Source organism: Clytia hemisphaerica, unplaced genomic scaffold (assembly GCF_902728285.1).
Source record: "Clytia hemisphaerica strain Z4C2 unplaced genomic scaffold, Clytia hemisphaerica genome assembly, whole genome shotgun sequence".
Taxonomy (NCBI): domain Eukaryota; kingdom Metazoa; phylum Cnidaria; class Hydrozoa; order Leptothecata; family Clytiidae; genus Clytia; species Clytia hemisphaerica.
The window spans coordinates 34120-59483 of NW_027104187.1; the positions used below are offsets into that span (position 1 = coordinate 34120).

At 36.2% G+C, this 25364-nt stretch overlaps 4 protein-coding genes across 4 annotated transcripts; 2 read left to right on the top strand and 2 right to left on the bottom strand.

The window, feature by feature from the left end:
• The first annotated feature begins 631 nt into the window (after positions 1-631).
• Positions 632-11272, top strand: LOC136814907 (glutathione hydrolase 1 proenzyme-like). Its single transcript, XM_067071330.1, has 9 exons — positions 632-1329; positions 6431-6651; positions 7043-7144; positions 7540-7662; positions 8069-8261; positions 8456-8903; positions 9169-9362; positions 9907-10141; positions 10474-11272. Exons 1-9 carry the CDS (start codon positions 689-691, stop codon positions 10747-10749), a joined length of 2433 nt encoding a protein of 810 aa, XP_066927431.1. The 5' UTR covers positions 632-688; the 3' UTR covers positions 10750-11272.
• Positions 11273-11441: 169 nt separating this feature from the next.
• On the bottom strand, positions 11442-12968 carry LOC136814909 (uncharacterized). Its single transcript, XM_067071332.1, has one exon. The coding sequence runs from the start codon at positions 12925-12927 to the stop codon at positions 11518-11520; it is 1410 nt and encodes a 469-aa protein (XP_066927433.1). The 5' UTR covers positions 12928-12968; the 3' UTR covers positions 11442-11517.
• A 132-nt stretch (positions 12969-13100) lies between these two features.
• Positions 13101-25313, bottom strand: LOC136814908 (uncharacterized). Its single transcript, XM_067071331.1, has 2 exons — positions 25090-25313; positions 13101-15037 (listed from the first exon to the last, which is right to left on the bottom strand). Exon 2 carries the CDS (start codon positions 14975-14977, stop codon positions 13526-13528), a length of 1452 nt encoding a protein of 483 aa, XP_066927432.1. The 5' UTR covers positions 14978-15037; positions 25090-25313; the 3' UTR covers positions 13101-13525.
• Positions 17103-18164, top strand: LOC136814903 (leucine-rich repeat-containing protein 70-like). The gene has a single exon (XM_067071323.1). It carries the CDS (start codon positions 17103-17105, stop codon positions 18162-18164), a length of 1062 nt encoding a protein of 353 aa, XP_066927424.1.
• Positions 25314-25364: the final 51 nt, after the last annotated feature.

Sequence of the window (25364 nt, forward strand, 5' to 3'; positions counted from 1 at the left end):
TTCAAAACTCCATTTGCGTGCATGGCCGTGCATACATCATTCACAAAATGAGCTAATTGCAATTTTGAAAGTAAAACTTTGTAATTTTATCATTGATAATTAATATTGTGGCTAATTAATTGGATACTTTTTATAATTATTTGATATTTTAATTGGATAATATTTCATCCAAAAGAGATCTTTTTATATGGTTTTCCATTTTTTTAGCAAATTTATAGTCAAAATTTCTCATCCACATGGTTCTGTATGACTGTATTGGTTTGACTCTGTGTTTGTAAATTCTTTAAAATTGTCGTAATTTAAACCTTCTTTTTTCAGTGTAATAAAAATGTAGATCCTCTTAACTTAGAAAGACCATGATTTGGCCAAATAACCTTTGCTGTTGAATCTCTAAATAAACATTCAGGTGGGTCATTTATCAAACTGTAAATGATCATGTACACCCCTTTCTCATAGACCCACTGGAAAAATCGGCCAAAATATCATCCATTAATGCTTTTTTTTAAATGGCTCGAACATGTCCCGCGCAGGTCCTTCCAATTTTGGGTCATGATTTTGTTTTGTGATGCCTTCTCTTCTTTTCTCTTTTTTATAAATTATTTAAAATTGTCGTCATTTAAATTTTCTTTTCAGTATGATAAAAATATACGCCAGCTTTCTTTAGAACTGCAAAATACAGTGAGAGGTAATGGCTGGCGAGAGAAGCAAAGAACGAATTTTCGCTTTAACGTCACACGGACCAATATCAATTAGCCCACCTCCCTCCGACAGTAGCAATCTCATGAATGGGAATCAATGTACGCCCCAAGGTGGAATAGACCGTGAAGGGCGTAAAGGCGACACTTCCCTTGAACCTTACCACTGGTCAGACGAAGACCTCCCTTTGGGGGATGTGAACAAAACAAAAGACTCTTCGATTAATGACTTTTTATACGGTGGCCGAAATGTAACAGATGGTGGCTCAAGGACATCCAATGACGTTCCGGATATTACAAACAATACACGAGACGAAGCAGAAATAAGTGACTTTTTACAGGAAAACAAAATGGTAGCCTCACAAGGCGAAGATGGTGGGATTTCTGTGGATGAGGAAGGCAAAACGAAAGAGACAATAGAGAGCGTTGATAAAAAAGAACGGACTTTTTCGGATGGTTATTTCGATCAAAGCATAGAGAAAATTTATGATAGATATAATAAAAGAAAGCTGGACCCAAGTGAAGATACAGAAGGAGCCTCGTTTCCAGACTCCAGCACTTCGAGTGATGAACAACCAACTGGATGTTTCGATCGCACGAAAGAAGATGAAATTGAAAAACCATTCTTTCAAAGGTTAGATTCTCTCTTTTAGTTGGTTCATGGAAAGGTTTGATGAAGGGGTGTCTGTGAAGGATAGGATTTAGTGTCATTATTTTCGTCATACAGTATACACGTTTTTTTATAAGAATATCAAAAACTTTTTAGGCCTTCGAATTTTCTTAACTTTTCCAGTTTTAAACCTAAAAATGTTCTTGATTTTATCATTTTGTTAGTTTTTTTGGAGTCCGCGAAGCATTAGAATGTTCTTAACTTGTACTTGATATTTTGGCATAGACGGTTTTAGACCCTGTGTCGAACTTATCAGGGGAAGAGATTTTTAATTGTAAATTCATCGTCTCTTAACGAGCGTTGCACTCCTTCGCATGTTTCCGACGTACTTGCTCTATTGTCTTAAATCCGCTAGTGTTTGGCCATCTTATATAGTTTGTTCTTTCTTTTACTTTACAGGATCAGGTCCGGTTATCGTGGTCGCTGGTTGGATTCTTTAACAGTGAACAGAACTGTTAAAGAATCCGCCCCCAGCGTATTTTACTGACCAAAAACTGTTTAAGAATCCGCCCCCCCCCCTTCAGTTAAAGAATCTACCCCTCTTCAGTTTAAAAATCCACCCCTACTGTTTAAGAATCCGCCCCTTTTCAGTTTAAGAATCCGCCCCCCTTAAGTTTAACAATCCGCCCCTTTTCAGTTTAAGAATCCACCCCTCTTCAGTTTAACAATCCACCCCTTTTCAGTTCAACAATCCGCCCTTCTTCATTTTAAGAATCTGCCCCTCTTCAGTTTAACAATCTGCCCCTCTTCAGTTAAAACCGAGTTTATGTATCGGAGGATATCGACGGCGACGGCAAGTGAAATCGATACAAAACAAAGTCGACAGTTGATGTACAGCTCTATATCGCCTTTGCTCACCTAAACAGACGACGGTATCTTGGTGTTTTTACCGTCGTCGAGCAAAAAGTGGACGGTGATTTCGGCCTCATGTCAGCTTTGCTTTATACCGTCCTGCTCGATTTATCTCGAATACATAAACTCGCTAAAGAATCCACCCCTACTGTTTAACAATCCGCCCCTCTTCAGTTTAACAATCCGTCTCTACTGTTTAAGAATCCGCCCTTCTTCAGTTAAAGAATCCGCTCCTTTTCAGTTTAACAATTCACCCCTTCACCCCTGTTTAAGAGCCTACCCCCCCCCCCACCCACCATCCACGCTTTTCTCTCAAAATTGTATTATCAAAAATGACTGACTTTTTTTGAACACAAACGTTTTCGTAACCAATAACCCGGGTAATAGATGATACTTTGAACAAAGCCATCTAAGTTGCTACTAGAAGACACATAGGGGAAACTTAAGTTTACAAGATCAGATACCAGTTTCCTTTTCTTAACCCTTTCCGGACGCACGGGCCATTGGGGGCCAATTTTGGAACTAAATTTCAAATTGCCATACCTCGCAAAAACTAAGGACTTGGTTCAGCTAAATTTTAAACAAAATAAGATGGCTTTTGGAGCAGTTCCCACAAAAACGATTTATTTTCTAAAGTTTTGTATTTGAGTAGGCCAGCATCATATGTAAAAGATGGCTAAAGTAGATTTTATTATTTTATTTTGAAAAAATTTCAAGGCTTAGAACTGGAACTTTTGTCCATAAGAATCACTATTTATGAGCATAAACTAACGTTCTAAACTAAATCAAATCATTTACTGTTTTGATTGGACAAATGGTTTTTGGTCATGAAACTGAATTTCAAGAAAGTCTCTGAGTTTCGGCTTGGATCATTATGTCACTTGCAGTGTTTTCATAAGAAAGTAACCCTAATTTGATCTTTTTCATAAGCAAATTAGTAAAAAAAAACAGTTTTTCGATTCAGATTAGTTTGATATGCTTGACATTTTACTTATGTGGAATTGTGAAATATTTGATAATGACTAAACCCAATTTTTGAACTATAATTTATAAGAAACACTATTCATAAGCATATATCAATGTTCTTAACCCGTTGATTGCCAGAGCCCTTTTTTGGTTGTTTTTTTGGTAGCTCAAACTTTAAACGACTATCTCCTGAACAAGAAGAGGTTGATTTATAGCTCGTTAGATAGCTGAGAGTCTTTTTATTCTTTTAAGGCGCATTCGGTGCCGCCTATTTTAGGCAGGGCGGGGTGGGCGGCGTTTATTCATTCTAAAAAAGTCAGGGCTGCTGCGTGACCCTGACTTACCTGACGGTAAATTTCTTGGTGGTGCGGCTTCAGATCACTCCTGTTTCAATTCTATTCGCTAGAGGACAGAATCTAGAATATCTGAGGCAAATTCTTTGGAGTTTCGTTCACTCGTCGTCCAAATATGGCCAAAAAATGGTCAAATTCTCAAAAAAGTGAGTTTTTGGGAAATTTTGGCATTTTTTTACTTCAAAGGCCAAAATCTCCCCAAAAAGAACAAATTTGCATTTTTTTCGTGTTGATCCTGAAAGTGCATTTCATTTCTATCAACTAAAAATGATGATTTCAAGTCGAAAATGGGACTGGCATACCCCATGTTGGCTATAGCCGACATTGGAGCCGACATTGGTGCTCAGAGGTTTAACTCGATCGCTCATTATTACTATGACAATGAACAATTTTGACCATAACATTGAGTCACAGTGAAAGGGTTAAGTGTGTTTCTTATGTAAGGCAGTAAATTTGAAATAAGGTTGCTTTAAGATCCAAAAATACCGATGATAGTCAGAAAATACCGAAATACAGGTGTCAATTATCGATACCGAGCGGTGGTTTGAATACCGAGTACCGATCGACTTTTTCCTTTAATCCCGAAATACCGATCAATAAATGCCTCATACCGATGTACCGATCAACAAGTACCCCCCCCCTCCACTATTGTAATGAAGACTAGAGTCATCAACTCTTAAATTGTCGCACTTTAAACACTGATATCCCCTAAACTAGAAATTAATAAGAGGTTGGTTAATAGACGCTTTTTTTTATAAGAATGGTGTTTTTTTCATTCCATCATGGATATTTTTTTGGCGAAAATCATCCAAAAATAATCATGCGGTATTCTTAGGTTAAGATCGAAATTGGCAATCTACAGGTTAAAATGCATTAAAAATGCCATTCTTAGGTTCAGTTGCTAAATTCCACGATGGTGATATTCTTACCATATTCTTACTTTTTTGGCCATTTTCATCATGGACATTCTTATAAAGTGTATTCTTATAAAAAAAAGCGTGTAGCTCGTTGCTAATAACTTTTTCTGTTAGGCCTTCGAAGGCAGTTTGTTTTAGGCAGAGCGGGATAAGCGGTAGATGTTAGCTTTAAAAAAGTCAGACCCAAATTCAAATCCAAATCTCAGGCTGGATATGCTTACCTCAATGAAATAAATCAATGCGAGAATACATCGATGTGAAATAACTCAATGCGGAAGTAATGGGCACAAATTCGCATTATTAAATTCCGCAAAACTGAAAACTTTTTGTGACCTTTCGCATTTTCTTTTCAAACTTTGGTGATTTTCCAAAACGAAGACTAAGAAATTTTCTTTTGCCAACATAAAGGCCCGTATTTGGCTATATTTACCTTCAAATTACTGGGATTGGATTTTTAAGGTTTTGTTCATTCTCATTAATTAATTCCGTGATAACCTAATATCATAACAGATCATGAAAATTCTGCGCACACCACGCTCTGCCCTAAAAGGATGTGGCAATTGATATCTAAATCGAGGGATCTTTTTATCAGATCTCTCCGTAATTTGGAGGATTGCGTGAATGATACGGATACGTTATACGTTGTGTGGATACATTTTTATGTTTACATACAATTTTGAATTTATCTTTCCACGTGGTGCATTGGAGGACTTTCGTTCGATAAATATCGTGAATTGAAGAATTTTTCCCGATTTCCCCGATTTAGCGTGAAAGTTTTAAAAAATCCGTCCGTAAATTGTTGAAAAGATTACATGAATGCCTGCTGCACAAACCATTAAAACTTTTCAGCTTCTGAAGTAAGCCTTCCAAAGAACGGATTAGATCCTATCTCGGAATAGTGGGCTACTTTTCAACCCTTTCGGAATGGGAGCTTTGAGGTCTGCGTAAATGGCCTTTTTTGCTGTCGTGAATGCGTTAAATGGATTTTTTTTGTGCGTCAATTGAATTGAACGTGTGCGTGAATGTGAAACAAAGTGTTTGTGTGACCATAAAAGCAGACATTTTAGCGCGTGAATTTATGAATTTAAACCTTACACGTTACAGACTCATTTTCACTGAAATAAAATTTGCCGATAAAGCGACCTATGAATAGGTTTAAAAAAAAAAGAAACATCGAATGATTTCGAATAATTTCGCCAAAACTTCAACGCTTAAAGAGACAACACTTTGGTCTATTTTTAAAACGACGAGACCCTTAGAGAAATTTGTTTGTCTTTGTCGGTCTTTGTGACCTTATAAAGAGGCTTTGGTTAGGTTGAAACGCCGACCATTATCCAACAATAATTTTTGTTAAATTACCCGCAAAACTCTAGCCAAATGTGACATGCTCACGAATTTAATGTGGTGACAGGGCAAGAAAGAGTAATTCATACATTTCATTGCCATCAACTTAGGCAAAAAACAAAGATTTCAAGTAGAAAAATAATTGTCAGGATGGTTTTATCCTCATCTCCAAAAGCCGTGTAGGATATATCCGACATTGGCACTTCTTGGGTTAACAGACGGGCGACTGCTTTAAAGTAAGCAAAATAATCTGATTGAAGGAAAGTCTTTGTCCTGTCATGTAGCTACTAGACTATCCGCACGGTAAAATTTTTTGATGAATCAAATGAGCTGCTATCAGATTAATAAGGGGGGGAGATTGTTAAACTAAAGAGGAACGGATTGTTAAACTGAAAAGGGGTGGATTGTTAAACTGAAAAGGGGTGGATTGTTAAACTGAAAAGGGGTGGATTGTTAAACTGAAGAGGGGTGGATTCTTAAACAGTAGGGGTGGATTCTTTAACTGAAGGGGGGCGGATTCTTAAACAGTTTTTGGTCAGTAAAATACGCTAGGGGCGGATTCTTTAACAGTTCTGTTCACTGTTAAAGAATCCAACCAGCGACCACGATAACCGGACCTGATCCACTTTACAGATGTATCCAAAAGAAATACATTGTACTTGCGACAACAGCATTGAGTATGCTTCTAGCTCTAACAACCGCTATTATTCTCACCATCAACGTTTTTCACGTGACCGATTCACAACACAATCATGCTCGACATTTCCATGGTGACCAAAGGAAAACTGCTGACTCAGCAGAAATGTATCAGAAAGCCTCCATTGCGTCAGATTCGGGAAACTGTTCAAGGATCGGTAAATCTTTAATAAAAATTGATTTTACATCGAGTCTAAGAAAGTGCTTGTTTTAGAGCCCTCGAAGCCTTTAAACGTCCTTTACTTGTTCTTAGTCTTTATGTGTTCTTACATAGTTTGTTCTTATAAAAAACGCGTACTGATACACCATCGACAGTTTTTAACGACAACTTGTAGATGTCCCACAGTTTCAACTCGCAAAGTCGAGAACACGAAAAAGGACCTACGTTCTCAGTCAGTCAGGATTTAATTAATAGAACATCATCTAAGCCGTCGTAAATGTTTTTAAGCTACTATTACTATCACGATAATTCGCTTTCCAAAGAAAAACACCTATGATTATGATCATCTTTGATCTGATCTCAATTCAGAATTGTTATCATCTTTTCAGGTTCGGATATTTTGAAACAAAACGGCTCAGCAGTGGATGCAGCTATTACCGTATGCTTTTGTATCGGAGTGGCAAACCGCTATTCGTCCGGTATTGGGGGAGGTAAAAATAATATCTTAATATATTTCTTATGTCTGGAGAAAAAGAGATCCAATTAATTTTTTTTATATATAAAATACTTTTATGAATACTTCGTTCCAAAGTTGACATCCCTGTTTAGTCTTAGCCAATCCATTCCCAAACCTTTAGAGAAAGAGCTTTCTATTGGTTTTACTGACAGGATGATAAACTCATAATCGTAAAACCCAAAAAAAAGGTTTCGTTAAGAGTTTGAAATGCTTCGTTCGTTCGTTCGTTCGTTCGTTCGTTCGTTCGTTCGTTCGTTCGTTCGTTCGTTCGTTCGTTCGTTCGTTCGTTCGTTCGTTCGTTCGTTCGTTCGTTCGTTCGTTCGTTCGTTCGTTCGTTCGTTCGACCATTTATTGTTATTTTATTTGTAGGTGGTTATATGTTGATTTACAACCGAGAAAACAAAACATTCGAAGCGTTGGATTTTCGTGAAGCAGCACCTGGGAGAATTAAAAGCAATTTTTATGATAAAGATTATAATGCTTCAAGATATGGTGAGTTGATTTTACTACAGTGATGAAGTTTGTTGTTAATATTTACAATCTCTTGATTCATGACTCCCTCCACTTTTCTGACGCCATGCGTATGTACATTAGAACAATATTAAAGTCTTTGAACAAGCCAAATTAATAAAATCTAATAAAATCATAAATCTACCCAATTAAATAACGTTTTAGGGTGTTTTGAGGGTTTAAAAAGTGGACAATTTTAGCGACATCTTTTTTTTTTTAATTATTGAAACTCCAAATGGCTCGCCGGGCCCCATGCGGTTTTACTGATGGACTGCAATTACCATTTTCACAGGAGTAATTCTCTGGTCTTATACAACACCAACAATGTGAAAAAAGAGGCTTCAACCAATGAATAAAGTTACATTTTGTTTTTACAATTCGCTTTCAGGTGGTATGTCAATAGGAGTGCCAGGAGAAGTCAAAGGGCTTTACACAGCCTGGAAGAAATACGGAAAACTACCATGGAAAGATCTTGTGCAGCCTTCGGTAGATCTTGCTGCCAATGGTATACCGGCTAGTCAAGCATTGATAGATATCATAGAATTGATGGACAAACATATTCAAGTCGACCCTGGACTTAGGTGAAAAAACTTTTCCTTTCGCAGTTAAACTCACAGTTACACTCATTATTAAATAAAGAAAAAACTTCATCTTGATTTTTCGAGTGAAAGGCTGCAGGTTTATAGCAAGAATTCACTCATAATGTTTCTATTTTGTTGTTTATGAAAGATATTCTTAGTTCTTAAATATATTGTTTTCCAATTTCGAATGATAGCAACTTGTACCTCGACAAATTAGGAGACCGCATCAAGCTCGGAACAAACGTCATTGACAAGGAACTTGCTAACACCCTCGCCATCATTAGGGATGACCCTATGGACTTCTATTCCGGTGATTTAGCTGCCCGGGTTGTTCACGATGTCCGGGAAGCGGGTGGTGTCATCTCTTTCGACGACTTAGAAAGATTTGAGGTCCGTCAAACGGATGTGATTCAAAGCACGATTGATAATCTGAATATTCACTCTCTTGGTGCGCCAAGCGGTGGTCCGGTTGTTATGGCAATTATAAACATTCTAAAAGGGTATAATTTTAAACGTGATGATATGGAGAATCCACACAAACAGCCGTTGACGTACCATCGAATAATTGAAGCAATGAAATTTGCGTTCGGAGAGAAAGCCAGAGAAGGTGATCCCAAGTTCAATCCAGGCTATGAAAAAGCGGTAAGTTAAAAAACAAATAACTTTTGTCATGAAATCTGTACTTCACTTCTGTCTCAGTAATCTAGTAGAGTTATCCCTCTCTCAGTTATCTAGTGGAGTTTCAAATCTCACCGATAACGACTTAAATGGAGGAATAGGATGTTTTTTGCCCCCACTAAAACTTTTCCACCGCAAGCATTTTTCATAAAGTTTTCAACCGACTTTCTTTGGAAAATAAAATCTGTTGTTTTTCACTTTTCCACTGGTTTTCATTTTCTTTCAACAGTTAATGACTAACATGACGAGCGAGGAACTCGGCTCCAAATTTCGACGCTTAATCAACGATACGTCGACACTGGACCTTGACAATTATTACGGTGATGAATACTTCATGCTTCCAAATGAGAGTGGCACAACACATGTCAGCGTGATTGCGGAAAACGGTGACGCAGTGGCTGTCTCAACCACAATCAATGAGTGGTGAGTGTTCCTTGCCCTTGTGCTATTTCACTCTATAGATTTTCCATTATATTACCATAATATTCGCAAACTTTAAATGGAAAAAAAAGACAACGTTAAGAAATTTGAATCAATTGTTTATCATTATCAAGACGATGTTAAAATACTAAGACCCTGGTTTCTGTTGATATGAAGGAACATTTCTCACATCGCAGTAGCTACTCAAACAAGTTTCCATCAGTAGCTAAAATGAAAATCTTTGCTTGAAAAAAGGTTATTAAAAAAGTTGTTAATGGACGTGGACGTGCCGCTTCAGTTTGAAAAGTGGACCCTGTCAGAACGAAGAATTGAAAATTTTCTTATTTTCACTCTGAAAAGTGACCAAAATAACCAAAAGTCGACCCTGTCAGATACACATCTTGAAAAGTAGTACATTTGGGACCCTGTCAGATATCTTTAAAGTCTAAAAAAGTGACCCTGACCAGCGGAACGTCCCGTATCAAATTTTGGCTAGGTGCCCCTCCCCCCTCGGGGTGTTATCATAATTCTTATTAACATTTGGTAGGTTTGGAAGCACCAACCGATCAAGTATCACCGGGATAATTTACAACAACGAAATGAACGACTTCACCATCCCTCAAGAAAATCAAACAATGCCCGCCGCCCCTTGGAATGGCGTCAGAAGTGGGAAACGCCCAGCTTCATCAATGTCTCCTTTGATTTTGACGGATAATTCGGGCAATGTGAAAATGGTGGTGGGCGGTGTTGGCGGAAAGAGAATTATTCCTGCAGTTGCACAGGTAAGAAGGAGATCTATATGAGGTTTATAAATCTATATACATTCTGAAATAGCAAAAATTATGGGGCTTTATGTGCAATCAGGCTGTTGGATAATAACATTCTAACATTATTTACATCGTGGCTTTTTTCTTGCCATGGGTGGTTTAAGATAATAAATGGAATCAAACTTGATCCCAGTCCCAAAGTTCAGTTTTTTCAAATTCTGACAGCGCTTACGATTGTATCACGTCCATCAGGTCATCAGTGGAAGCTCTTAGTACGAGATCGACAAGAGGTTTTTTTATATAGAAATCAAATCTTTAAACTTTCATCTAACTAACTCATTTCACAGGTCATTATGAACAAGGTGTGGTTCGAAGACGATCTGGGGCGAGCTATCACACGACCACGGGTTTACAATTTCTTACAACCACCACTGACTTACGTCGAAGGAAAGAGCCTGGAAACGAATCTCAAATCATTCTTACAAAAATGTAACCAATCATACGAGGTCGTTGACCCTTATAATTATGCTGCTGTGCAAGCTGTGTATGTGGAAAAGCAAGAAGGCGGCATTTATGCGAAATCTGATTGGCGCAAAATTTCAGGACATTCAGCAGGCTATTAAATTACTATGTAGGTTATTTTTATCTTCATTTTTAAGTCTGTAAATCAAAAGCCACTACGCTCAGGCGGTAAATTGCTCAGACTCGACTAATGCTAATATTCTTAAAATAAGTTTCTTTACTTGAATTGAAACGGCATAAGACCATTATCTTTATACAGCGGAGTCTTTATAACTCGAAAAAGCACGGGGAACATAAATTTCATCGAGCTAAGGAAATTTCGAGTTATGGAATATGATTTATAAGGAATTCTTAACTGAAGAAACCATAAAATTTATTCGAGTTAAGGAGACATTCGAGTTATAGAAGCTTCACTGTGATAACTTCTTTGATTTAATACTAGGAGAATTTCCCAAAAGTGATTTTAAATATTATTAAATATCTTCAAAAATACAAAATATCCTTGCACCTTTAAATTCATGATAAAATTAAAATTAATTAATTGTACATAGCTTATAAAATTTATCGAATTAGAATTAAATAATGAAATTTTAGAATAAATGCTATTTTATCTTAGATTTTTGAGAATCCTTCACTTTGGATCCCAGTTTATGGCCTACAACTTCAGGCTTTTATCTCTTTGTTCTATTGTTATTTTACCTATTGTTCATATTAGTCATTCATTAGTTCATTAGTTCGAGATCGATGGAGTACACCATCTTGCTTATCTCAGTGAACGAGTATTAAAATTCATTCACTCAAGTGTGCACTCAACTCGAAAAAGTTTTCTCGTATCTACCTCCATAAATCAAAAAGAAAATTGACTTTCGTCATATAATTATCTCCTGGACGTTGCCATTCTCATCGCTTTTGTTTGGTTTGGTTTTCTTTCTCTCTAGCGAGCACATGAAATTATAAAGAACAGCAAAGAGGATTGTGGCTAACAGCACACATACACTGATGTAGTAATGATTGAAGCCTGCAGTGAAAAGGCCTTTCCAATCGTGAATCATGAGAACAGTCTTCTGTAAAGTTCTTTTATAATTCCCTTTGACGCTTAATTTGTATATGTATTCATAAGCGTGTTCTTTGCATTTGGCTCGCATGACGTCATTATGGTGGTTGCTACCATTTACAGCCGGATGGTGCTTGTTCAAAGTTTCCTCTTTTTCCATCAGGAAAGCAGTAACGGTTGTAGGGTACGTTGCTACGATACGAAGTCCTAATTTGTGAAGCTCTTTTTGTCTCCAAGCAGCCATTTCAGATAGAATGAGACCTGCAAAAATATTTTGATCACTTTTAACGGCGTATAAAATCTCCCCGTATGTCCCGTAAGGGATGTTGTTCGTATCAAAGGTTTTCTCTCCGAACCAAGCTTCGTAAGAATTTCCAAGAACAGCAATATTCTTGTTCGAGATGTCGAACAAAAAATCATCGAAAACGAAAGTAGATACCAGTCCTGTTATGGTAGCGTAAACAATCAGAGCGTAATACATCCAACCTGTAGCAAATAACCGTCCAAGCTTTGTTTGTGGTGTGACGTCACCATAACCTACGGTTGTCATGGTTATGAATGCCCACCAAATGCTCAAAGCTATACCTTCAAAGAACCCAATCTGTGGTTGCCAGGATGTGTCAATAAGCCAAAATACGAGGCCAGCTAAAACACACGTGAGAAGAAACAATAGATACATGAATCTCATCTCATAGAGCGACCTTCCTATTTTAGTCAACAGCAAAAGCTCATGCTCTCGAACCACAACCGCTACACCATCAGTATTCAACAACATTTGTGGAACAATTTCGTTCTCCGCTAAGAAAGACACGACACGATCGTCCGCCATCTTGCGTGTCAACACGGGACCCCAAATGGTATCCTCGAACGACTCATTCTTTCCACGATTCATCATTATGTTAAAAAGTGTTTCCTCGGACGAGACCTTGATATAGGTCACAAGCCGGACATGATCATACGCCGAAGACAAAATACAACGTCCTTCAATTTCCTCCATAATGTCCGGGATGATTCCGTGAATGTTATCCGGATCACTCGCATTTCCGCCGTGAATCAAGGGTGGTGCATCCCAATAATACATGGTCATTAGATGCGTAATGACTTTTTTATGATGTCCATTATCTTTCGATTCCCCTTGTGAGTGATTATTTCCTCCAGCTTTGATTTCGTGCATCTGTAACACGGTGATGACAAGTATGACGGTGCCGAAGAACAATGACGTCATCTTGTCCAATTCTTTTATTATATTGTCTTTATTTGAATGTACTGAAAAAAAAGAGGAACAAAAAGTTAACTTTCGATAGAGTTTAATGTACTGGGAAAAGTTAGCGGGAATTTCACAAATCACGAAAGTGAAAATTTGGGCTGGTGCCTTGAAAGTATCAGAAAATTCAAATATCCATTTTTCTTTTCCATTTATTGGTTTCAGATATTGCTTTGAATATAATTATACTCTACAAAGTTATAAGTATGACAAAAAAATGAATTTACCCGCATAAAACAAAACGTACTTAACCAACAAAATCTCACTCGAAAAAGCCAATTGCTAGTTTGAAATCGGAGTTAGTAGACTTGCTTATTTGGAAATGAAATTAAAGGGCTCTGGCCATGATTAGAACATTTTTAAGTGATTTTTATTTTGGGTTCCTTGACACTTCTAACAAAAGGCTGCCTTTTCCAAGTTGTTTGGTAATTTATTCTGTCAAGAGTAATTATCGCTCAAATTTCTTCGCTGAAAATTGAAGTACTCCTCTTCGCAAAAGTCTTCATTTTCTTATTCATTAAATTATATGCAAAGAAAGTTCTGCAGTAAATTCCATGAATTAATTTTTATCTAATTTCCAATTTCTTTCCAACACTTCTTTCAGAGGGATCGGTTTGTTGTTATTGATCGAATTCTTCACGTTCATTTTCACATTTTTGATATGTAGAGAAGCACATAAGAGAAAACAAACCAAAATCGCAATGAAAAGGTACAAATAAACTCGATCAAAGTTCGAGAAATCGATTGAATCGATACGGACTTGTAGTGGTTGTTGAACCGATGGAATGTGGAAAATTAAATTTTCGTTCTCTTTCACAAGACATTTGTACAATTTGTCCATACTCTCCGTTTTGTTACGTAAATCCGTTGCTACAAATACGGGCTGGTCAACCTCAAATTCTTGAACGACGTGTAATTTAACGTCATGTTTGTCGTGGCTACGGAATTCACGTTGATACGCAACGTAAACGTCACTACTGACAAGAGCTGCGTCAGCAATTCCTTCTTGAACTTTCGAATACAAATCACGGTAAGTTGGACCAGGTACAATAACACCGTTTAAGTTTGACTTTGCAAACTTTTCCACCGCCGTGTTAGGGATAACAGCGATTCGTTTCCCGTATATCTCCGGCGCATTACCAAGGGTATCAAAAACAGTCCCGCACATTACAGCAATCATAACAAGACCCACAGTGACCCAAATTATCATCGAAACACGCCCAATGATGGTACAAGGATAGATGTCACCATAGCCAACTGTTGTCATGGAAACAAAACTGCACCACATTGAGTCGGGAGCACCTTTGAAGAAATCTCGGTCAATATCTTCGTTATAACGATGTTCGCAAAACCATAAAAAAATTCCGAAGATGAGAGAGAATATAATGGAGAGGAGTAAAGGTTCCGTACAACTTTTGATTCCTTTCAACACTTTGTATGTGATGTCGATCTTGTCTCTTGGCATGATAACGGCCACTTTCTTCGACACCATAAGTTGATACATAGTTAGATCTTTCAGATGGTTACTAAACCATTCTTTTGACTTGTCCGTATATATGGTAGCCCACATTTGCAGTACGGGTTTCGAGCATTCCGGATGATATTTAGGTCGTTGATAATGTAACAGGTTGGTGCGATTGGAATCGAAAAGAATTGCATGAAAAGGCTGATGTCCGATTGCTGTCTTCTGGTACCGGACGAAGTGGCGCTTAGGAGTCGACCCCGTCATAGAATGAGGGTCGCAATTTAGGTCCAATTCGAATCCTGTGATGGCTTTATTACAATAGATGGCAGCTTTCTTGAAGCTTTCATGTAAGATTCCGTGAGTTTTGCTGAAGTTTCGCGTGACATGAAAGAAAGGGTCTACGTTCCAGTAAAAGAATTCGACCAAGGGAGCTGCTTGAGGCTTTGTGGTGTTCCAATGGGTGTTTTCACCGACACTGTTAGTGATGTTTACGTACATGAACAACAATATGGCCGAAAACAAGACTTTCTTCTGATTTGCGCTCATCCTCGGCGATTTCGTTTAAAATCGTCAATGCTAAATAAGTGATATCCACGCGATATTACACTGAAAGAGAAGAAATTAAGATAAAACGAAATTAAAATTAAGAAGAAAAAACTGCAGAAACGATCAACTTTTCTTTGGTTTTCCATCAAACTTCCAAATAATAGTGACTTGAAAATTAATATCAGGGAAGTTGGTTTACTTGAATGACCTGCTGAGTGTTTTTTAAATGACATAACAATATTGCCATTGAAAAGGGGCACCATATTTGTGTAAATTATTCATATATTTGGTAAAATAGTTTAGAATAGTATATTAATCTTACAGCGTTGCTTGACAACTTTATATCTATTTTATTTTAAACAGTAGTTTAATGTAAAGAAAATTCCTAATAATGTCGACATAATATTTCGTAATATTTCCGTCTCTTCGTTACTTTGCAATGCTCTTACCCTCCCTAATTTAAACCTTATACACTACATGGTGTCCCAAAAAAACATTCGTGTGTCAGAACACGATTACAAGTAGAAAATTTCCTGTGTGTGTATGTTTAAAGTGTATCCAGATATAAAGTCTATTTCAAAGTAGCTGGCATTGTTTTTTCAAACCTAAATAACTTTTGATAGAATTTGAATTAAGTAGCAATTTTGTGCTCGTTGAAAAGACAAAATGGAGTGGGATCAAATCTCAAAAAATCAACTTCTAAAAAAGATCAGAAAGTTTAATTTGATTTAAAAATGAAAGTCAAATTAAAAGCATTTTTAAAACAAGCAGTCCTAAGTCTAATTTTGAAATGATATTTTTGAATCTTTTTCAATTGCCTTAATTGGAAACCAATGCAAATGTCTGTAACTTCTGATAGTCAAATACAATTATGGAAATGTTTTTCTTGTTTAAGAGAACCAAAAGCGTCATATTTGAACGAATTTTTGGTTGAAACATTCGCTATTTTTAGCGGTTAAATTTGCGATTAAAAAAATTGAGCTTTTTTCTACTAATGCTATCTACAACGTTCATTTTTCCACCAGTGGTAGTTCAACCTTAGGTAAAGAAGGCTGTCAAGTTTCAAGGCAAACAAAAAGGCCTTCAGAAGATATGGGACCCGAAATACCCCTTGGTAGCACTTTTCTACAGCAAACAGCAAATCCCCAAATTTTTAAAAACCCCTTGAGCTTAAAGGTGTAATCATAAGTCCAGAACCCACAAAAAGGTGATAAGACCAAATGACTGTCCATACTAGCTTTTGTCAACTCAGACACAAACTACCATTGGTAGTTTGGGTAGCAAGGGTTCTGTTTATTAGGTCTGAGCATTAACTGATCAAGAAAGAAGTTAAATTCTTTACAAGAAGACAGATATTCTGAGTGCATTATGAACGATACAATTATGCAGAACTCTGATTGAAAATCTCAAAAAGGGGTGTGGTCACCTGCTGAAAAATGAAATCTTTTTGACGTCTATTTATTCCAGTGTCGGTTTGACGTTACAATGTCTTCATTTCAGTTATTCGAGGGGAGAAAATAATTCTGAGCGTAATTTGATCAATCTGCACTGGAAGTCGGGTTTTCGAGTCATGATTCTTTTTTGTTTGAGTTTTTGGATTTTGGATCACATAATTGTGGATGTAACCATAGCTGATGAGAAACCACTTGAAAGGAAGAACTCAGAAAAAGAAAAGGAAAAAGAAGACGAAGGTTTCAAAGAAGTAGAATTTTAACAATCTAAAGGTAAGATTTGTGATGGGTTGAAATCATGTATTTTGATAAATTCTATCACCACTGAAGGGGGGTTAGCACTTAAGGGGGGGGGGTCCTCTTACCTAAGGAGGGGGTCTTGACCCCTCTAGAAACGTTATTGCAGTAATCCAACTTTTTACTGACCGAGCTAATTGAACTCCCTTTGCTTCAAAAACTGTGAATAAATCTAAATGAAAACGTTTAAGCCGTTCGAGGTCACCGGCTAGGGATGGATATGAGGAAATTCTAAATCAACGAAGAAAAAGGTAATATTTCAGGAATATAGATAAAGAGACTCTCTCTATCATTAGCCCCTCTAGTGCGAATTGGACTACCGTTTTAAGATTTAAATTTTATTCAATTCCAGGACCTTCTAAATCAACCAAGGAGACATGTCCAATTCAAGTATTTTGTTGGTCCAACTTTCATTCGTGCTCCTGTTGATGAACAAATCAAAATCACAATGCCCTGTCGTTTGTTATGGTTGTTTTGGTAAAATGGCGTTATGCGATATTCGGCGGATCGAATTCATCCCTAAAGACTTCAATGAAAATATTACACAATTGAATCTGGCTGGCAATATCATTCGAACAATAACAAAAGACGATTTACCTGATTTACCGAACCTTGAGATTTTAGATCTTAGCAGCAACTGGATAAACTACATTGAAGATGGCGCTTTTTCGAAATACCCAAAACTCAATGATTTGAATTTAGGCACAAATCAACTTAGACGTATAACTAACAAGACATTCGCTGGTTTACCGATGTTGGATAAACTGAACCTAGGCGACCAGTTTCTTCAAAACGGTGCAAGTTTGTGTATAGATGACAACGCCTTTGCAAACATAACATATTTTGAATATCTATTTATAAGAGGTAACAACTTGAAACAAATCACTAAATATACACTGGCTGGTGTTAGCATTAGATACCTTAATCTCGAGGATCAGGATATTATGAAGTTTCTACCAGGAGCTTTTGACAGTTTGACATCAGACAGTACCGTCTATTTCAACCGGATTACCGACAGACTATGCTGTTGTGAATCTCAAAGAGCAATCAATAACACATTAGTTACTTTCGATTGTGTTAAAAATGGAATTATTCACAAGATTGGGAATGTCACGTGTGTCAACAACTCTTACTGCCAAGAAAGTGAGAATCCAACCACTTGCACCTTGAACACTATGAATATCAATCCATCTCCAGCAATGGATTCGTCTGTGATTCTAAACCAACCAAGCATCATAGTAGGTGAAAGTGGTAGAAAAGCGGAAACGGCAGAGAGCGAATGCAAAAATAATGTATATACTATAGTTTTTGGTAGCCTTGGTATGATATGGGCGATTACAATCTTCGTGGTTGGCTACCTGGTGTATAGACAGAGGTATATTCAACATAGAGAAAGGATAGCATCGGAGACAAGTGTTGATATTAGCGATTGGCGGTGACCACAGAGTGAATACATGTATCAAGCCTCGACAGAGTTTACCAGGAAGAATTTGTCGCTTAATCTAACGCCCCGAATAAACGTCCGCCCCCGCTCATTAATTTTCGCAAGATTTCAGAGCTCCCCCCCCTCGCTCTTATTAGAACGCGACCCGTATATTTATTTTTGAAAATGTTTTCAGCCATCACAAATTGAACGGCTCTAAATAGCCTTAGCCTTATTATGGGGTTTTAAAAAGTACAATTTCGGAAACGCCCCCCCCTTTTTTTTAGATTTTGAAAAAATTTCGGCCTCCTCCTTTTCTTCGGACCCTCCCTTTTATTAGGGACTTCGAGTAAAGTTGTTTGGATTGATGTTCTCATAGATACATAATGTTTATGTCTTTCCTCCCTGGTAAGCTCTAACCCAGTCTTTTCACGCTTAGGGTGTTGACAGGGGTGTATGGCAACAAACTTACAAAACACAAAACTGTTGTAAACTGAAATCTGCCAGGTTCTGGTGGAGATGTCATCTATACCCCACCAGTCGCTGGCTCTGGTGTTTGTAATTTTTAAAAGTATGTTACAAAATACATCTCACATTTGAAAAAATGGAGTTCTGTCTAGCATCTATTATCATGTAGTAATTTATTTAAGTAACCCAAACTGGTTTCAATCACATTTTATGTACTGGGAAAGAAAAGCTCAAAAATTTTGAAAACCTTTTCTATCAAGTGGCACCCACTTCTTAGAAATGGGTTCAGAGGGCCAAACAGGCTCACATAGAACTATTTCAAAGTTTCATTACCTAAAGTTATCTCTAGTACCTTAGACAAAAAATCAAACTAAATGTAATATTCATCAAGCCTTTAGCTAATGTAATCCCATTGTCTAGACATTTTCATTATCAGGTAAAAATACTCTCCAATCCTCCAAAGAATTCTAATTAAATTACTGGTTTTATAAGATTTTGAAGATAAAACCACAGATGTTATCTCCAATAGTGCAGATGACATTGAAAGAATTTACAATTTTAACCGATAAAATCAGGGAAACCTGGCGATGAATCAAATCTTTATTATTTTGATGATGGCAATGGTTGCCAGGGGAGACCTGGCGCTCCTGACACCTTCTTTCATTTAAACGTTGAAAGAGTTAAGTAAGAAAACATATCATTAAACCGGTCTCCACTTGCGCACGCTGCGATCGCACTTTTTGTTTTCAATCCTTTTTGCTTGGAAAAAAGATTACGTCATAAAAATGTAGCACGCGCTCGAAAAAAAAGCTGAACACATTTCAACTTTTTTCAACCGTTACGTTAGATCGCGCCAATGGATTTGCTTCATTTTTCTTTTGATCAATAGCGTGGAAGCTCTTTCCTCGAAAAAGTGCGATCTAGCGCGCGCAAGTGGATACCGGCCTTTATAGAACTAAAAAATATCCAATTCTTGAAGTACCTGAAAAAAAAAAAAAGGAATTTCTTACAGACTTTATCAAAAAGTTTTATTGATTACATTTTCCGATGGAACAACAATAAAACACACCAAGTAATTTTTGCTGTTTTTTAGGTCTTTTTCCTTTTCCGCGACATGAAAACTTTTCTGAACCAGTTTAAAAAATTTCAACTTTTTATTCAATTGTTGTAATTTTCAAAATTTACAATAGTTTTTCGGAAGTTTCGTATTAAAATTAGAAGTTATTTGTGGAGTAGAAATTTTTCTTATCCTCAATTTTCCTAGATTCATTTTTCAAAAATTTTGAAACCATTTTTAGAAAAACGTTTTTTACTAAAGATTGCCGACCTAGACGGCCAGAGACGGCTTGAAAAACTGTCAGTATGAAAAATTAACGTTTCGTATTTTTTCTGAAGATCCAAATTATTACATTTGATTATTTTTTTTTTCCTTCAAGAGCAATGTATCAAAATGGCACGGACTTAAGTTGTCCAGAAAACTAAATAAAGAAGAATTACCTATCTTTTTAATATTCTGCAACGCAGACTTCATTGATTTCTACAGTAGAATCTCGCTAATAAATCAAACTTTTATTATTCGAATCTTTCCATAATTTGAACTAATTCTCATTTTCCTGCGGGGGGGAATCTTCGTAAATAACTACCCTGTGATTCAAATCTCTCTGTAATTTGAACAAATCAGACTTTTCGAGTTCACACAAGCGAGGGAATCCTCTCAAATAATTTCCCTGTGATTCGAATCTCTCTGCAATTGACAGACTTTATGTTAGAGTTCAAATTAGCGAGGGTTGACTGAATATTGTCACGAAAAACACAAAGGACAAAAGAATTCCAAATAAGATTTTGATTTGTATAGTCAAAATTTATTCCGTTATCCAATGGGCTTTTCCAGAAAGAAATTTTACCCCCACTGTTGAGGATATTGATTTTTCGAAGTATCGACCCCCTGGATATCCTCTCTTATAAAGATGCTTACCCCTTGACATCGTATTTTTTACTTGAAAAGACGCTTTACCCCCTGGATATCCACTCCCTTGTATATATTCAACCCCCCTGGATATCCGATATCCTCAAAAGGGGGGCACGGACTATTTCTAGAAAAGCCCAATATCATCAATCAACATTTCCAAAATTATAGAAGTTAATACCCCCCTCTAGCGAGGAAGGAGCGACCAGCTTGAACAACAAAAATCAAATAAATTTTTCTCCAGCTTAGCTTTATCTTTTATCTATTCTAAGACAGCTTTAATAAAGTCTCAAACAAAAATCAGAAAATTGGTTTTCCAGACTCTATCATAACTTTTGTTTCCAGATTTTATCTATTTTTAATATTTTTCATTATATATAATTTTCAACAATAAGACTGCGGAGATTGGAGGTTCAGAAAAATACAGTTAAAAATAGAGTCTAGAAGTTTCTTGACTAAAAAACAACATCAATAAGGTCAAATACCTTTTCATGAAATTCATCGCAAAATTTTTATCATAGTACAGCAATACATATCTAGCAGAGCCATCACAATCTGAGGTCTCGTTACTCAGAAGGAAACCAACTATTAGGCGACCAAATAACCAAATCAAATCTTGTAAATTTTCGAATACGGATTTGAAAAATAACTTAGATTAATGTTGCACACTTGTTGCGTGGATTTGTATCAAAACAAGTTTTTACTCCTCCCCCATTGGAATTTTCACTTTTTTCTCTTCAGGTTGAAATTTCTCCCTTAAAAAAGTACAGTATACGAGGAGACTAGCTGAAGCTGATGAAACTTTTTGCACAAATTTACATAATATTAATTAGTACTACCGAGTGACCCAGAAAAAGTATATAGGTTAACTGTGTCCAAAATACAATACTATATTATTTTTTAAACTTTCAAGAGGAAAGGCAAACTTAAAATTTGGCATATAGCTTTTTAAAATTGGTACAGTGGTTTCAAGTTATAAGCTTTTCAAGTCTAAATTCACTTTTGAAAAAGTCCAAAAACACGTTAAAAAAGGGATATCCTCTTATAGGATGTGTTTATACAAAGTGATTAAAGGATGTATATAGGTCTGCAAATCAGACAAAGAAAGCAAAAATAAGCATAATATCAATTCTTCTAACCAATCCAAACAAAGTCAAATCCAAAACTGTATGAAATTCATTCAAAAATCCTACTGTATAAACCTTTTCACAAACTGGAGAAACAAGAGAAAGAAAACTAGAAAACTGGTACTTAATCCTTCTATCTTGTCGATATAATCCTCATAGTAAACTCCCTCCGCAAGATAGCGATTTGTTGTCAAATTTCTTTGCACTACTGTGAATATGCTAGGTTTGCTTGGAGAGCTTATCGCAGTGAGGTTTTCGTACAAATGTATATTAAAATCATTCGCTGTTTTTTTAAGTGCGAGTTCTCTTAAGGACACTGTCATTTAAATGGTACAAATCATGCACCATGCCAAAAATGGCTTAAAATAAGGTTTTTGTAATAACTTGCCCAAATTACATCAAAAATTAGGGAAAATCTCAGAAAACCTCTATATTAACATTAGAAAGGGTAAAAGATGGTTAAAATCCCTCCAGGGGGTTAAATGGCCCAAATATGGCTAATTTGTTGTCCAGACAAAAAGATTGTCCTAAAAAGGGCCATTTAAGCTTAGTCTATACCAAACCTAGTTTAAACTAAAGCTGAATGGTTGTTTTAACTCCTAATAGTAAAAAGGCCCACTTTTTACGTTCTTGGGTCCCAAAATAGGACAATAAAGTTGTCCTTAATTTTACATTAGTTTTAGTATCTAAATTATGAAAGTGGTCAAAACTGAAAATATCAAGTGATCTTTAACACAAAAACACTATGGTTAAACATAAAACCTGTAATGTGAAAAGTAAAATGGGCAGATAAAAGGTCCATTTTTGGACAAATTGTTGTCTTTTAGCTCTTAAAAAGAGGAGTTTTTTCTTTTATCTTTAGAAAAAGGTAGAGTTATAATAAAAAAGAGTGGAACAACTCTCCTAATTTATACTGTAAGAATATAAACTAAGAAATACTAAATTAGTTTGAATGTAAAAGGGTCCAAAGTTAGACAAAAAATTGTCCTGCAAATGATATCTAAAAGCTCCATAGTCTATCTATTTTTACCGCATCTACAAGACAACATTTTGTCCATTTAATGGTCCGTTTTGACTTATCCCTCATGTTTTTATCATGATTTGGGGTATAATAGTACCAGCTGTAGCTGTTTTAGAGTCAGATATAGGTTAAATGGTCCATATTTAGGACAATTTATTGTCCATACTTAAACTGTTATATTTTACAAAAAGGACAATTTATTGTCCGAATAACCAAAATTTATTATCTGGACACTATGTAAACCATTCATACAGTTTTGTGCAAAATTTTAGCTTATATAAGCTAATAGTTTTGGCACTATTTTGGAAAAGATAAAAATGGTTGAATCCCTAGCGTTAGAGCACAAAAAGTGGTTAATTTAAATACATTTGCCTTTAGGACAACAGATTGTCCATCAGAGGGGCCGTTCAACGATTTTCCTTTTAATCATCTTATGTTTGATATATTTAGAGCCTGATCTGTAAGGATCTTGAATGAATATTTGTTTCAAAGTTGATTTTGATGACAATTAATTGCCCATACTTTACAACATCTAGGACAATTTATTGTCCATTTTTGGACCTTTTTACAAGATATTATAATTGGAATCTTGTTGTAGGATAAGGTTCTTCATGTGTACCAAATTTCGACTTGATCGGAGCACCCTATCAAGACTTATTGATCTTGGATAACTCATTATCCTTTCAGTTAGGACAATTCATTGTCCTTTTTAGGACCGCAGTTCAAAAGCTTATATCTCTTTAAGTACACCTTTTACAGTTACGGGACCAGCATGGGTCCGAAAACGGACCTTTTAACTTAACCACAGGTATCAGTGTAGGGCCTGGTAGACATTTACGAGTCTTTAATTTTCAAAACTAGTCAGGGGTGTAAAGATGGTGCAAAAACAGCTATTTTTTGTACCATTTAAATGACAGTGTCCTTAAATGTTGACTTTCGTCATTAAAAATATGCTAAAAAGTTCCTTGCATAATGTCCCAATTATGAATTAGTGTGATCTCCATTTTATTCTTATTTTCTAAGAGCTTTGACCAGATTGAGAAAATTGTTTTTGGAATTTTAAGGCGAGAGACTTCAAAAGAGGCACCTTGTACTACATTAAAAAAAAAGATGTCTCTAAAAAATTTAATGAGACTTTTGCTGAAAAGAATAACCATCAAGCTTCTAGTTTTTCTTTTCATCGTTCAATTATTGGTCCAAGAAAATATCCTTAAAGTCAGACTTTTGATTTGTTCCTCCATGATGAATAAAAGAATTTCCGAAAGTGGTTACGAACTTCGATAAAATATCTAAAGTTACGAGATGTTTTTATGTGCAAACCATCGCTGAAACACTTTTCATGAAAACAAACCATCTGGGTTAAACTTTTTTAGACGTACTGTTTGTTGAGGTAGTGAGTGGTCTTAATTCTAATCATTCGATCCTTCACGACTCAAGGGAAAGAAAACTAGGAGAATTGACCCAAGCATTAAATTTCTGAATACATTTTGAAATCTCTAAACAACAGTAAAATGATTAAATGAATTCCAGAACCTAGCAAATGTTTGGTGGCATTCTAATCTCGGATGATTTGAAGTAAACTTACACCGACCAAAGAGCATCATTTCGAGTTTATGGAGAAGAGTTGAATTATGTCAAAGTAATCACATTGGCGTGCTCAAAGAGAAAGAAATTGGACGCTACTCGATCCTTATAAACTCGATATGCTTTGCCCAACTATAACATGATCACGTGATCAAAATCCGTGTCAGAGAATGGTCAATAAATTACATAGTGTCCTCCCCCCCTGGATTCAGGGGGGGATGGGTTTTGAGGTCAAAAGGACGTATAGGGGGGAAAGAATTTTTTTTGAAGCCAGGGGGGGAAAATGAGGGGGGGATGGAAAATTTTCATTCTAAGCATGGGGGGGAAGAGACCCTGAAGGACACTATGAAATTTAGAGAAGTTTTGCAGTCGAATGGAAATGCGATGTGACCCACCTAAGCGCCGTCATCCAGCTAAGACCATTATCTACCTATTTTGACATTTCTCGAATCTATTCGCTTTATGTAGGATAGGCAGCTAAGCTAGTTTGATTCAGTCATTAGGATAAACTTGATGGTTAGTTGTGACTGAATAATTGAAATACAAGGCAAACTTCAAAATCGGTAAAGATAAAAATATCTTTAAAGAAATGCTTTATTGCCGTAATCTGTGTGTCGTAGCCTTGGAAATACGGCCTTGGAAATATTACCATCAGTTCCAGGAACACAGTGAAATAACATCACCCCTCCATAACAAATCAAACCATATATTTAAATGAAGAAAAATATGAAAAAACAAACTATAGTCAAAATAAAAGGAGATTAAAAGTACTTACTTGATATCAATGAAAGTAGTTCCTCTTTTGGGGTCCATTTTAAACCATCACGTTATTAATCCATCAAAGAAATCATCACTGTCAAAACTCAGTTGATCCCATTATGAAGTCTCCCCAGGTCTTTACTTTTCTTTTTCTTCTTCTTCCTTTATTCATTTTCTTTTTGAGCATTTTTCATTAAAACTGTTCATTACTTTGTTATTGAGAAATTATTTCTAAATTCTAAAAAAAGAGAGTAATCAAATGTAAATTAACGAAGCATGAAAATTGTGGTC